General features: G+C 43.1%; 2 protein-coding genes across 2 annotated transcripts; both read right to left on the bottom strand.

Moving 5' to 3' along the window:
* Nucleotides 1-1828, bottom strand: LOC129093864 (GTPase IMAP family member 7-like). Its single transcript, XM_054601986.1, has 2 exons — nt 1822-1828; nt 1-1019 (listed from the first exon to the last, which is right to left on the bottom strand). Exons 1-2 carry the CDS (start codon nt 1826-1828, stop codon nt 1-3), a joined length of 1026 nt encoding a protein of 341 aa, XP_054457961.1.
* A 5046-nt stretch (nt 1829-6874) lies between these two features.
* Nucleotides 6875-13280, bottom strand: LOC129093865 (GTPase IMAP family member 7-like). The gene is made up of 2 exons (XM_054601987.1): nt 13267-13280; nt 6875-7559 (listed from the first exon to the last, which is right to left on the bottom strand). Exons 1-2 carry the CDS (start codon nt 13278-13280, stop codon nt 6875-6877), a joined length of 699 nt encoding a protein of 232 aa, XP_054457962.1.
* Nucleotides 13281-14644: the final 1364 nt, after the last annotated feature.

Consider the following 14644-nt stretch of genomic DNA (forward strand, 5'->3'; position numbering starts at 1 on the left):
CTATTTGTTGTTTTTATCTTCTGCAACCCCAGAATACTTCAAGAGACCCTTTATTGTCTTCTCTACGGCTTCCTTTGGACTTTGTGCCCCTTCAGCTGCGTCATATCCTATCTTACCGCCCGTTACTACCCCACTTAGAGCGGCCGACCCAGCCGCTCCTCTTACTGCTGATACTAGTGCTGTAGGATCTGAACGATAATTGCAAACAATTGCTACTCCCATCTTTAGCACACCAAGCAAAGCTCCCAGCAATGCACCTGTTGCAGTACTTGCTACTCTGGTCAATAACTTGTTAAAAACGCTGTTTTTAGCTTTATTTCTAATCTCTTCCTGTGACATATTTACTGATGACTGTCTGATGTGCTCTTCCTCTGTCTGTATTTCTTTCTTCACTGCTTGTAGCATCTCATTGGTGTAGCAGCTTCCTTTGTTTGCCTCAATCATCTTTTCCAGTGTGTCGAGTAGCTCTGCGACCTGGAATTGGTTACTTCTGTAGTCGTCCTCTTGGCTGTTCTTCCAGTATTTATTATCAACGACGTGGCATCGGCCTCCACACTTCTTCACCAGATCACTCAGACCTCCATTCTGACTCACAAACTCCTCAATTGTCCCTCCTTCCTCGAGCTGGTCACCATGAGTGAAGACGACTGTGGCATATTTGAGAGCTTCCTCTGAGAAACTTTGGCATATTTTTTTGATGACGTCCTTCTCGTGCTCTGTGAATTTCTCCACTTTAAGCACGATGAGAAAAGCATGAGGCCCAGGAGCGCACTCTGTGATACACCTCACTATCTCAGCCTTGAGCAGTTCCTCAGACCCGCCTGTGTCAAAAAAACTGGGAGTGTCGATCAATTCGATGCTTTTCCCGTTGACAGATTTGGTTTTGGCACAAGAAAGACTTGGGTCAGTGATGGGAGAATGGCTTATGTTGAACACATTCTCTCCCAATAGGGTGTTAGCCAGGCTGCTCTTCCCAGCTCCAGTTTTTCCCAGTATGACAATCCTCCACGAAGTTCGCTCTAGAGGGGAGCAATTACTCTTTTTTATGTATGCATTTTCTGCATTATAATTACATGAAATACATATACATTCAAAGACAATTATTAAGCTTGATGTTGTTTTATATACATACAAATAAATGAAGATATGTTTTATGTCTATTGTTGAGTGATTGGTTCTTCCTTAGACATTTTAAATCTTCAGTAGAACAGCTGAGGCTGATGGAATGCCATTTGTTTTGCAAGTAGTTTTTTTCATGACTCAAAGCATTAATTAATTAAGTATTAAGTAATTTTTCTGGCCTGATGATGGCGCCAGATGAAAAGTTAAGGGCTCCTCTGAGTGATCACAATTCCTCTATATTTTCATTAACTTTGAGCTTTGCCCTTATATCTCCTAATAATTAAAACATTGTGTCAGGTCGGGTTATGTTTTCTACGGATTAGGCAGCCAGAGAGGTTTCATTTGAACTGAAATATCAATTTCTGTCTTTTATAATATTTTTTAAGAATCAAGTTCAGGATGTTGCCCCGTGTTGACCCTGATACAATGCTGAAATGTAAAAGGCCATTTACTCAAGTACTGTACTTACGCACACATTTGAGATACATTAACTAAAGATCAATATTAGTAGAAATTATTAGAGTATAATATTGTACATTTTACTCCACCACATGTATCTGACAGATATTGTTACCAGTTACACAATTGAAAGTATATTTTAATCCTTTTGTTAAGTAACATTTTCAGCACCAGACTTGTACAGTGTAATGTTGCTACTTTTACTACATTCATTAATATGAATTTGATATCTCAACTCACCGTCCATGTTGCGACAAATTAAATCACCGTCACCCGTACTGCTGGATGTCCTTGTCGGACGTTTTTCCTTCTGTTCTATTGCAGTGGTTTGACTTTATTTTCATTTTCGACAGCGGAGCAACATAACCAGTTATCAAAATATTTTGTACAATTGTGTTCGACAGGGACGACATGTAATCCTTATGCCACAAACAGGACATTACATAAGTCAAGACAAAAGGTCATGAATGCTTTAATGACAGTTTCCAGATGAGCAGGTTGAAGTGGAACGTCTTGTGATGCTTAGCAGAGGCCACCCTGACTTGGCGGGTCATCTGTTCATGGTGGTGACTGAGGTTCTTTTAATTTATTTATTCCTGTCAGCAGTCATATTCATGAGAGCATGAGAGTATTACATGCTGTATAACCAGACTCACATTAATTGTGCCCAATGTACAAGAAAATATTGTTGGAGGTAAATTCAGCTACATGAAGTGGGTCACTCAAAAACACGGCTACATTTGCTGCCATCAAAGCTCCATATGTCCCACCAATAAATATGATTTAAAACTCTGTTTTGCATGAGTGCATTTAACATTCATACTGTATAGTGAAAACCATAATATCCTGTAGCATTAGGCTTCTTGCTTAAGGATAAAACATATCATAATAAAAGGAATACGTAGTCTGTAAACATGTCGTGCAAAGAGGGAGGATGGCATCTCGTTCCTTTTTAGGGTGGAGTGTGAGACAGAAGAAGCTGAAAGGTATTTTATTCATCTGTTTTTATTGGCAGCATCCATACTGTACCAGTAAACAGACTGAAAACAAAAAAGCCTTTGTGTTTAACCTGTGGCCTGAGGCCAGAGTACTTCTTTCTTGTACTTCTTTCTGAGGCCAGAGTACTTCTTTTTTGTAAACGTACAATTTGATTTGGGAATAGTACAATTAAAAAATCATGTATTTTTATCTGCATTCTTGTTTATTAATTAGAATATGCATGATGAAGCGAGGATATTCCAGGCTTCATGTTCTTTTTCATTCATTCTGTGTCCTTCTTTGTTCCACTTCTCAAGATATGAAACCCTGACTCTTACCGGTCGACAACTCTGCCTTCTTTATTATCGTAAGGGCCCTCAGCTAATGGGATGAATGAAAATTGTTTAATAAAAAAAAGACACTTGGGAGAAGGGTGAATAATTTGCTGATTTATTGTATACACTTTGTAATAAAGGAAAAATCAATGAAAAATAATCAAACGTTTCTTAAGATTACAGAGATCCCAAATAGATAATTCATCTTCATAATCTTTGGTTTACTGAAGGATAGAGGCTTTTACTTATATTATGCGCAGGAAGGTATTTTGAGTGGGGGTGCTGCGGTACTGTCTATAATATAAGATACAGTATTTACATGGGGGGAAAATATGCTTATATATACACAATATATAGGCTACGTGTTGCATATGGAAAATAAAAACTTGGACATAAACTTGAACACTCTCGGTCTCTCGCTCACTAGCGCTCGCTCACACACACAAAAAAATCGAATTGGCCTATATATCGGTTGCAAACTAACACTTTTTTTTCCACGACATCCGATCGCCGAATATGTCATTAACACAGAGTATTAAATACGTCTACGTTAAGTATTCTGACTTGTACTTGACTATAATAAATCACCAGGTATACGCAATGTCGGAGTTAATTTGAATGCTTTATTCCTCATGCCGTGCATGGTACAATCTTCAGGTTTCCGGTTCAATTGCATTTCATAATACAAGTCCTGCTTTTGGCAGTGCTAAACATTAATTTTTAATTTCAGTTCCAAGCAGCTTAAATCCAGACAAATTGCCCCCAATTAATATTCCCTCTGACAGGGGAATATAAATTGGGGCAAATGGACTCGATTTAGGCTGCTAGGAACTGACGTGGGACGCTCGGAATCGGGTGGAAATAGGCGATTGCATGTATTTGTGACTGTGTGTGTGTGTGTGTGTATTCGGGACACCGGGAGAGAACCGCTTCTAAAACATTCCCCCAAAACCCACACACGATTTCCAACACGCAATCTAATCAGTTCTCTCCCCAAATTCCCCCCCACACACAGTTAATGAAAACACGTTCAAACGATGGTCTAACGTCCCTCCTTCTGGTAGCCATTGAGACCATCCCGTCACTGCAACTTCAGTCCGTGGGCACCGGCGTCCCGGATACACACACTCACAAAAAGAGTCACAAATACATGAAATCGCCTAATTTCCACCCGATTCCGAGCGTCCCACGTCGGTTCCAAGCAGCTTAAATCCAGACCAATTGCCCCAATTAATATTCCCTGGCAGAGAGCGCGCACAAACAGTCCACACTCACTAAACTAATACCACAAACATGACAATGCCTAGTACACAGATTCTGCACGGCGGCAGCAATAACCAAAAAATGAATAAAAATGCATGGTCTTATCTATTTGAAGACTCCAAATGTAGACTTCCGTTCCGGTGTGTTGTCGATAAACCTCTTCATCAGTGGCTGAATGTCCATCCGATCAAGAACATCACTGTGGACGTGCAGTAAAGTCAGGTGTGTCAGTCGTCTCTGGGTCATATTGTTCCGTAGCCACGTTTTGAGGCGGCGAAGAGTGGAGAACGACCGCTCAGAGGAGGCGGCGGAGACAGGGAGACACAGACAAAGTTCAATAAACTTCTCCACCTCTTTTAGTAGCTCCCTTGTTTGAGGATGCAGTGTTCCGATGAATCCAGCAACATCTTGAGCTGACTTGAGGCCTTTTGTCTTCGAGAGGTCACCGAGCAATGTGAGCTGCATATGTAGACGAGATTTGTTTAACTGATCCGGGAGCTGTGCAGCAGTGATCTCATTCAAATTTGAGTAGTCTCCATTTGCGGCATCGATAACGGTTTGCTCTCTCATGGCAGCGACTTGCAGTCCTTCTTGGTCGAATCGGCGATCTAGCTCGGTAGTGACCAGATCCAAGGCCTCATAGAACTCACGCCGCCACTGCTGCTCTCCTACATCATTCACGATGGCCTCGGTCTCCGCTGTATCCCTTAAACGAGCAGGGGTTGTGTTGGTTCTTGAAGGAAGGGGCATTTTAAGCCTGTTTCTTTGAGCACAAGCGGTCACTTTCGAAGTTAATTCCTTGATGAATCCATCTTCTCTCAGTGCATGCATGCGCTGTCGTAACGCACCCACACACTCCAGTGCGCCCCTCGCACTTGCCTTCTCACTTTGGAGAGTTCTGGCTACGGCCTCGCACGGTCCAAAAAGAGCCTCACAGCTCAAAAGGCCAAAGTATGTCCTGGCTTTAGTGGCCTGTTTGTATAGACCCGCTATTTTTGCCCGAGTATCACCCCTGACTGTCTTGTCTTGCTCTAGCAATTTCAGTGTGTCCAAAAGGGCTGTATATGAGGAGCAAACCCGTGAAATAGCCCGTGTGCGTACGACCCATCGAGTCGGACACAGAGACAGCAAGTTGCAGACCACCTCATCATCACCAAACATAGACTTGAACAGAGTCTTACGCTTTGACGACTCCCCGATCACCACTGAAACACCCCGTACGAAGTTTAAAGTGTCTGCAACAACACGAACTTCCTTTGCCACTTCTTGCAACACCAAATCCAACGAATGATTACTGCAGTGCACGTAGAGTGCATTTGGACACTGCTCTTTCAGCTTTGCCTGAACGCCTGAGATGCGGCCCGACATGTTAGCAGCGCCATCGAAGCAAAATCCCTTTAGCCGATCCAGTGGCAAATTCAAGCGCACAAAAACATCTCTTATGCATGAAAAAGTGTTTCTCCAGATGAATCGGGCGCATTGTAAAATCCAAGGAACACATTCACTGCCTCGAGATTTGAATCAACATATTGGAGACTACATGAAAACTGCTCTGATGAACTTACATCGGTGGTCCCGTCTGCAGTCAGACCATAGAAATGATGCTCTCTCGCCTCGGAAACAATTTCTCGTAGAACAGCGTGAGCGAAGATTTCCAGGATCTCGTTCTGAATGCTGTCAGACATCCAGTTGTCTCTTCGCTGTAGCCACTCGCGGGCTTTTGGCATTGCATATGTCCGCTCCATCATAAGATTCCAGAGCACCCCATCTCGGTTGTTATGGCCTCTTAACGGGAGTCCTTCACGGCCGAGGAATTTGATCGACCTGAATAACAGTTCTAAGACTGTTCTGGCAGTGTGTTGGTCTTTTTCCACTATTTCTGAGAGGAGAGCATTAATTGGGATATTGTTGAGCGAAGCAAACATTCTAACAGACTCAGTGTGTATATCAGACAACTCGTGCTGGCTAAATTTTGTGGTGGCTTTACGCCAGTTACAAAAGCCTCCTACTACGAATGCGTGTGTCTTTCTATCAGTGTGTCTTAACCCCTTCTCTAGGGCTTTGCAGCAGGTGAAGCAAAGAACGGCGTCTTTCTCACTAATATAATGCAACCATTTCCACTTGCCAAACCAGCTTTTCTGAAATGACCGCTCGAAGGTCTCGGTTCCAATTCTCCTCCCAGGAAAGTGTATGTCTGGACGACACGGCTCCTCAAATCCATTGACGCTAGCTGTAGCAGATGGCTGCGGCTCCTTGTCAGTGTTGGCTCGCTCGTGTTTGTCAGTAGCATTGTTAGCCGCTGAAACGTTTGCTGCTTTCTCTTCAGTGTGGTGGTCGTTGACTGAGGGCAAAGTAGATGAAGGTGCTGCACCATCTCCATCTTCTAAAACTAGCTCGTTTTTTGTCCTCGGTATTTTCGCATTTTTGCCGAAAAAATCTAAAATTCTCTTTTGCGCCATTCTGTTCGTTCACGTTCTTCTTTATTCTTTAACAACTTCCGCAAACCCTGTGAACCCGCGAACCCCATATAGCAAGATCTCCATGCATGCCTGTTATAGCTAAAAACTAGCAAACACATTTTTCCCACGTCTATTTTCGTCCCCAAAGCCTAATTATTTGTTATATCGTTTTAATATATATATATTTAATATATAAAAATTAAGAACAACTTTTTTTTTTTTTTTTTTCCCCTGCAGCTAGGGGGTGCTGCAGCACCCTCAGCACCCCCTTCCCGCGCCACTGGCTGCGGCTGTCAGACCTGCCATTGCTATGAGCAAACCCCCATGAGGTTGTTGTTTCTCACGGGTGTACCGGCTTCCTTTGTTTGCCTCAATCATTTTATCTATTGTTTTGAGTAGCTCCTTCACTTGGAACTGGTTGTTCCTGTATTCATCCTGCTGGTTGTTCTTCCAGTATTTATTATCAACGACATGGCAGCGGCCTCCGCACTTCTTCACCAGATCACTCAGAAGTTCATTACCACGGACAAAGTCCTCAATGGTCTGTCCTTCAGGGAGCAGGTCACCATAAGTAAAGAGAACTGTTGCATACTTGAGAACTTCTTCAGAAAAGTATTGGTTTATTTTATTGATGACAGCCTGCTCATGCTCTGTGAATCTCTCCACTTTAAGCACAATGAGAAAAGCATGAGGCCCAGGAGCGCACTCTGTGAGGCACCTCACTATTCCAGGCTTCAGCTCCTCCTCAGATCGATCTGTGTCGAAGAAACCAGGAGTGTCGATCAAAGTGATCTTTCTTCTATTGACAGATTTTGTTATGGCTCCACATTTACTAGTTTCAGAGTTGGCAGTGCTGCCGGGCTTGAACAGTTCATCTCCAAATATGGTGTTAGCCAGGCTGCTTTTCCCACTTCCAGTTTTTCCCAGGATGACAATTCTCCTTCTGTTTGACACTGAAAGAGAATAATGTCCATCATAATACTGTACATTTGTCTTTTGGTTGTTTTCATTCATAAGAAAATACACATGAGCTCAAATACAAAAAAACTTGTTGGTCAGAAATCATTTTTTTTATTTCCTTTCATATTGGAATCTGTTACAGAGTCTGATCCGATACATATATTTACCTACATTTTTAATAAATGTGTATGTGACACATTCAAATAAAAACTTTAGCCTACAAAATTTGAACTAATGCAACTCATGTAAACAACCTTAACAATCTTTGGCAGAGTACAGTCACCTGCTTAAAGAGAGCACGCAACCCTAACAATGGCCAAGTGTATGACCTTCTACCAGGAACTGTTATTTTTTAACCAGTGAAAGGAAAAGTCAACTACACTGAGAATTAAAAGCAGCTCCCTAAATGTTTTGTAATGAAATACTTTTCATATATGAATATGTAAAATCCTGTTTCCATATATATATATATATATATATATATATATATATATACATGTATATATATATTTATACATACAAATTGAATTCCCTTTGTAATGTATTCCAGGTTTATATGGATATACTCTAGATACATCCATCCATCTTCCGTAACCGCTTATCCAGTTAAGGGTCGCGGGGGTGCTGGAGCCGATCCCAGCTGTCAATGGGCGAAGGCAGGGTTCACCCTGGACAGGTCGCCAGTCTGTCGCAGGGCAGACATATAGAGACAGACAACCACTCACGCTCACATTCATACCTACGGGCAATTTAGAGTCATCAATTAACCTAACCTGCATGTCTTTGGACTGTGGGAGGAAGCCGGAGAACCCGGAGAGAACCCGCGCTGACACAGGGAGAACATGCAAACTCCACACAGAAGGTTGTCTGGCCCGGGAATTGAACCCGGGCCCCTCTTGCTGTGAGGCGACAGTGCTACCCACTACACCACCGTGCAGCCCTACTCTCGATACAGGAATATATATATTTGGCAATTTATCCTTTTTATTGGCAGATTGCGACAGAGTAAAAGAAAAATACCCTTCAGAGATTCAATTCGTAGCACATTTGTTATAGTTGGTTTCTGTCTGGAATTTATTGAAAAGTTGTATTGTTTTTCATCTAAGGCAGTAAGAGAAGCAACATTTGGTTGCATTTTTTTGTTTTTCACCATCAGCATACAGTAATGTTTTTTTATTCTAAAGCATGCATTTATTCACAAACTTTCTGATTTATTGTTCATTTAAAAAAATGGTGTTATAATTATGATATAATAATTAGATAGATATATATGCAGAAAGAGGACATCCTTGTTTTAATCCTTGCTACTGCAAGATTGTTTATGAAAAAAAGCCTTTGTTACACTTTGGGTTATCATACATTTTGTCTAACTAATTGAATCTCCAAAATGTTTATATTCTGAAAATGTATGAATAAAACCAAAGGATACTTTATTCACTTTTTTCAAAAATCAGCTAAAAGATTTATCATATTAAATGATATCGATCCACAAGACCAGACAGGATGAAATCGTGCCTCGTGCTGCGTTCATTAAAAATCTGTCACCTTCCCGCAGGATGTGATGAGGAGGTGTGGTTGTGTATTTGTCTATTTGTGCATTAGAAAATGACATTTTATTCTTTTAATTCACGGTTTTGTTCTCACTAACAATGGTCCCTCTCTTCATTCACTTTGCAGCTCGCTCGACCACCACTGCTCTCTGTCTCTCTCTCTCTCTCTTTCTCTCTCTCTACCTTGGTTGCTTGTTGAACCGGAGAGGAGGGGCGAAGTTTGAACTCTGTGTTTACAAAGACAACCGACAACGCTACTACATAGTATAACTGTAAAGTCCAGATGTCAAATGACTAAAATCTGGTTAAAATATATAGTTAACAACGACCAAGAAGTAAAACATGTATCCTTCAAAATGTGGCATAAAACTGGATAAAAAGTAAATTTATGACGAGGTCTGGCAGACAAATTCAACAATGACTGTTACGTACAGTGTCGTGTATGTATACGTGTTGTAGGCCTACATGTATTGTGTTCTGTTTTGTGTTGTTGGTTTGTGTTGTTGTTCTGTCTCCTCCCACTGTTTTCATTCTCCTCCTTCTCAGATGTGCGCACCTGGTTCCAATCATTGATCATCACCACACCTGTTCCGGATCTCCTATCAGCCATTCCCTTTATATAGCCCCCATTTGTGTTGGAGAAGGGGGTTGCTTTTTGGGTTGAGCTGTGGCAGAGTTCTGGTTGAGCTCTGGTTGATTTTGCTTGGTTTTGATGGTTCATTGATTAGTCTTTAGTTAAAACACCTTTGTTAAAACCATTTACTTTAGCAGCCTACTTTTGTTTTGTATTGTGTTAATTCTTTGTTGTGCGCACAGGGACAAACGAGGATAGGTAAGATACCCTGGGTATACATATTACATGCACGTAGGTTTACCTTTTGTTAAAACCCCAGATTAGAGTGAGCACCACCCGCTGTACTTTTGGGTGCTTAGCACCTGTCAATGGGGGTGGGTTTATTTATGTTCTTTTCTTTGGTGCCACTGACAGTCCTCTTTGATCCCTGTGTTGCTTTTCTGTAAATAAATACTTTCTTTAATTCAGATTGGGTCCTGGTTTTGTGTGACTACACCCTCACTTGCTCAACCTGGTGCATTATGTTACGTCCTTCAACTCCGAGCCACCAAGGGGCGTAACAATGACGCACTCGCATAGCGTGTATGACGCCACGACAAGTATATATTATTAAGCACATATTAACAAATAAATGATAAAATTACAGATTTCTCTAGGTTTTCAAAATTGTTTAAAAAATGTGGGATATTTTTAGAGCAAAATAAAAAAATAAAGCTTTTAGACATTTGAATGTAGAAAAGTTACATATTACATTACATTACAGTCATTTAGCAGACGCTTTTATCCAAAGCGACTTACAGGAAGTGTATTCAACATAGGTATTCAAGAGAACTACTAGTCACCAGAAGTCATAAGTGCATCTCCTTTCTTAAACAAGCATCTAAAAGCATAAACCAGAGCAAAAGTATAGTGCAGAGGCAAATTACTACGAAAACAATAATTGCAACAGACTAATACGAATATAATAAGTGCTACAAACTATTACGAATAGGATAAGTGCAGTAAACGGATACGAATTCAATAAGTGCAGCGAACTGATACGAATACAGTAAGTGCAACAACTAATACGAATGCAATAAGTGCTACGAGAAAGGCTCAGGGTAGTACTCCATGAAGAGGTGAGTTTTCAGCCTGCGTCTAAAGATGGGCAGTGACTCTGCTGTCCTGACGTCAGTGGGGAGTTCATTCCACCACTGAGGGGTCAGGACAGAAAAAAGCTGTGACCGGGTGGATCGGCCGCAGGGACCTCTGAGCGACGGGCAACCAATCGCCCCGAGGCAGCAGAGCCAAGTGGTCGGGCGGGGGTGTAGGGCTTGACCAAGGCCTGGAGATAGGAAGGAGCTGTTCCTTTCACTGCCCTGTAGGCTAGCACCAGAGTCTTAAACTGGATGCGAGCTCTTACAGGGAGCCAGTGTAGAGAACGGAGAAGGGGAGTTGTGTGGGAGAACTTGGGGCGATTGAACACCAGACTTGCTGCAGCTTTCTGGACAAGCTCCAGGGGTCTGATGGCCGACGCCGGGGCTCCAGCAAGTAGTGAGTTGCAGTAGTCCAGGCGGGAGATGACCAGAGCCTGGATGAGCACCTGCGCCGTCTCGTCATATAATACCTTTACTGTAGTTGGATCCTTATAGGAGTCTTGTTGTTACAATAGTGAGATTAAACTTTCCTGTTGAGTTTCTGTGAGGGTTTTTTTAACCATATGAATAATAATAAAGGTTTTAAACAAAGGAGTCTAAACAGACTCGTAAAATGTGGCTCAATATAACTCCTCTTAAAATAGTCTCTCTCAACTTTATTTTTCTTTCTCTGGTAAATTTACAGTATTGTTATTTTGAAATTGAAGATAATATTTGGGTACCATGAATCTATTGAAAGGTCCTGAAATGTATTGAATTTGGAAAGATATATTTATTGTTCCAGCAAGGCCGTTTTTAAATATTTATTTCATATTATGAGTTTTTAAATATTGTTCTTTATGGTATTTGAATGCTGCAAATTTAAAGTGGTTCCCCTCTCACCCTTTCTATACATTTTATTCAGTTTTTCAGATATTTTATCTTTGCTTTTTCTGCATATAATCTCTCTAACTCCACAGTTCTCCCCTTCCTCTTTTGAATTTCATGCTGTTACTGTCACTTATCCAGTCAAGCTCACCATTGCTGTTGTGTATCGCCCACCAGGCCCTCTTGGTGAGTTCCTGGAGGAGCTTGACACACTAGTCTCGCACTTCCATGACGATGGCTCCGCGCTCATCATGCTCGGCGACTTCAACATCCAGACTGATAAGTTAGAACCACTGCTTTCCTTCCTCTCCTCCTTTGAACTCTATCGCTCCTCTTCTCCTCCTACCCACAAGGCCGGCAACCAGCTGGATCTTATCTTCACTAGACACTGTTCTACTGCTAACCTCTCTGTCACTCCCCTCCAGCTCTCGGACCATTACTTCATTCAGGGTTTTTTCCGCTCTAAAATCCTAACCTCTGCTTCTAATCCTAAAAAACTCTTTGAAACTTTCTCTTCACTCCTCCAACCCCCACCCCCTCCTCCTACTTCCTCCCTTCTCCCTGATGATTTCGCCAACTTCTTTGACAAGAAGGTAAACGATATCAGATCCTCCTTCTCTCAGCCCCCCTCTCCCTGTCCACCCTCTCCCTCTCTACCCTCTACAGCTCTTCCCCCTCAGCTCCCCCTCCCTATCCACACCCCATCTTACCCTATTTTGCTCCCCTCTCCCCTAACGAGGTCCTCGACCTTGTTACATCTAACCGCCCCACCACGTGCTCCTTGACCCGATCCCCTCCCCTCTTCTTCAGTCTATTGCCACTGAACTCCTTTCTTTCCTCACCCACCTCATCAACACATCTCTCGTCTCGGGATGCTTTCCTCGGCTTTCAAGACTGCCAGAGTCACCCCCCTTCTGAAAAAACCATCACTTGACCCCTCTGATGTCAAGAACTTCAGACCGGTTTCTCTTCTACCCTTTCTATCCAAAACACTTGAACGCGCTGTCTCTAAACAACTGTCTTCCTACCTCCACCAGAACAACCTCTTGGACCCCCACCAGTCCGGGTTCAAGGTGGGTCACTCGTCAGAGAGTAAACTCTCTCTCCTCTGTCCTGATTCTCCTGGACCTGTTAGCGGCGTTTGACATGGTGAACCACCAGATCCTCCTCTCCACCCTCGAGGGGATGGGCGTCTCAGGCTCTGCACTCTCCCTGTTTGCATCCTACCTGACAGGCCGATCCTACCAGGTGACATGGAGGGGGGCCGTGTCGGAACCACGCATGCTGACTACGGGGGTTCCACAAGGTTCAGTTCTGGGCCCCCTTCTCTTCTCGCTCTACACAACATCTCTGGGTTCTGTTATTCGCTCGCATGACTTCTCTTACCATTGTTATGCCGATGACACCCAGCTGGTCTTGTCATTTCCTCCCGGTGACACCCAAGTGGAGGCACGCATTGCTGCGTGCTTGGCTGACATCTCGAAGTGGATGGCGACACACCACCTGAAGCTCAACCTGGACAAAACCGAGCTACTGTTCCTCCCGGGGAAGGGTTGCCCGCACCGAGACCTGTCCATCACCATTGATGATGCCGTGGTGACGCCAACTCGGACTGTGAGGAATCCGCTCCTGCAGATTCCTGCTCTACAACATCAGGAGGATTCGCCCCTTCCTCACTGAGGAGACGGCGCAGGTGCTCATCCAGGCTCTGGTCATCTCCCGCCTGGACTACTGCAACTCACTACTTGCTGGAGCCCCGGCGTCGGCCATCAGACCCCTGGAGCTTGTCCAGAAAGCTGCAGCACGTCTGGTGTTCAATCGCCCCAAGTTCTCCCACACAACTTCCCTTCTCCGTACTCTACACTGGCTCCCTGTAAGAGCTCACATCCAGTTTAAGACTCTGGTGCTAGCCTACAGGGCAGTGAAAGGAACAGCTCCTTCCTATCTCCAGGCCTTGGTCAAGCCCTACACCCCCGCCCGACCACTTGGCTCTGCTGCCTCGGGCGACTGGTTGCCCCTTCGCTCAGAGGTCCCTGCGGCCGATCCACCCAGTCACAGCTTTTTTCTGTCCTGGCCCCTCAGTGGTGGAATGAACTCCCCACTGACGTCAGGACAGCAGAGTCGCTGCCCATCTTTAGACGCAGGCTGAAAACTCACCTCTTCAAGAAATACTACCCTGAGCCTTCCTCGTAGCACTTATTGCACTCCTATTAGTTGTTGCACTCACTGTATTCGTATCAGTTCGCTGCACTTATTGAATTTGTATTTGTTTACTGCACTTATCCTATTCGTATTAGTTTGTTGCACTTGTTGTATTCGTATTAGTCTGTTGCAATTATTGTTTTCGTAGTAATTTGCCTCTGCACTATACTTTTGCTCTGGTTTATGCTCTTAGATGCTTGTTTAAGAAAGGAGATGCACTTATGACTTCTGGTGACTAGTAGTTCTCTTGAATACCTATGTTGAATACACTTCCTGTAAGTCGCTTTGGATAAAAGCGTCTGCTAAATGACTGTAATGTAATGTAATATGTAACTTTTCTACATTCAAATGTCTAAAAGCTTTATTTTTTTATTTTGCTCTAAAAATATCCCACATTTTTTAAACAATTTTGAAAACCTAGAGAAATCTGTAATTTTATCATTTATTTGTTAATATGTGCTTAATAATATATACTTGTCGTGGCGTCATACACGCTATGCGAGTGCGTCATTGTTACGCCCCCTTGGTGGCTCGGAGTTGAAGGACGTAACATAATGCACCAGGTTGAGCAAGTGAGGGTGTAGTCACACAAAACCAGGACCCAATCTGAATTAAAGAAAGTATTTATTTACAGAAAAGCAACACAGGGATCAAAGAGGACTGTCAGTGGCACCAAAGAAAAGAACATAAATAAACCCACCCCCATTGACAGGTGCTAAGCACCCAAAAGTACAGCGGG

This window comes from Anoplopoma fimbria, chromosome 7 (assembly GCF_027596085.1).
Source record: "Anoplopoma fimbria isolate UVic2021 breed Golden Eagle Sablefish chromosome 7, Afim_UVic_2022, whole genome shotgun sequence".
Classification (NCBI taxonomy): Eukaryota; Metazoa; Chordata; class Actinopteri; order Perciformes; family Anoplopomatidae; genus Anoplopoma; species Anoplopoma fimbria.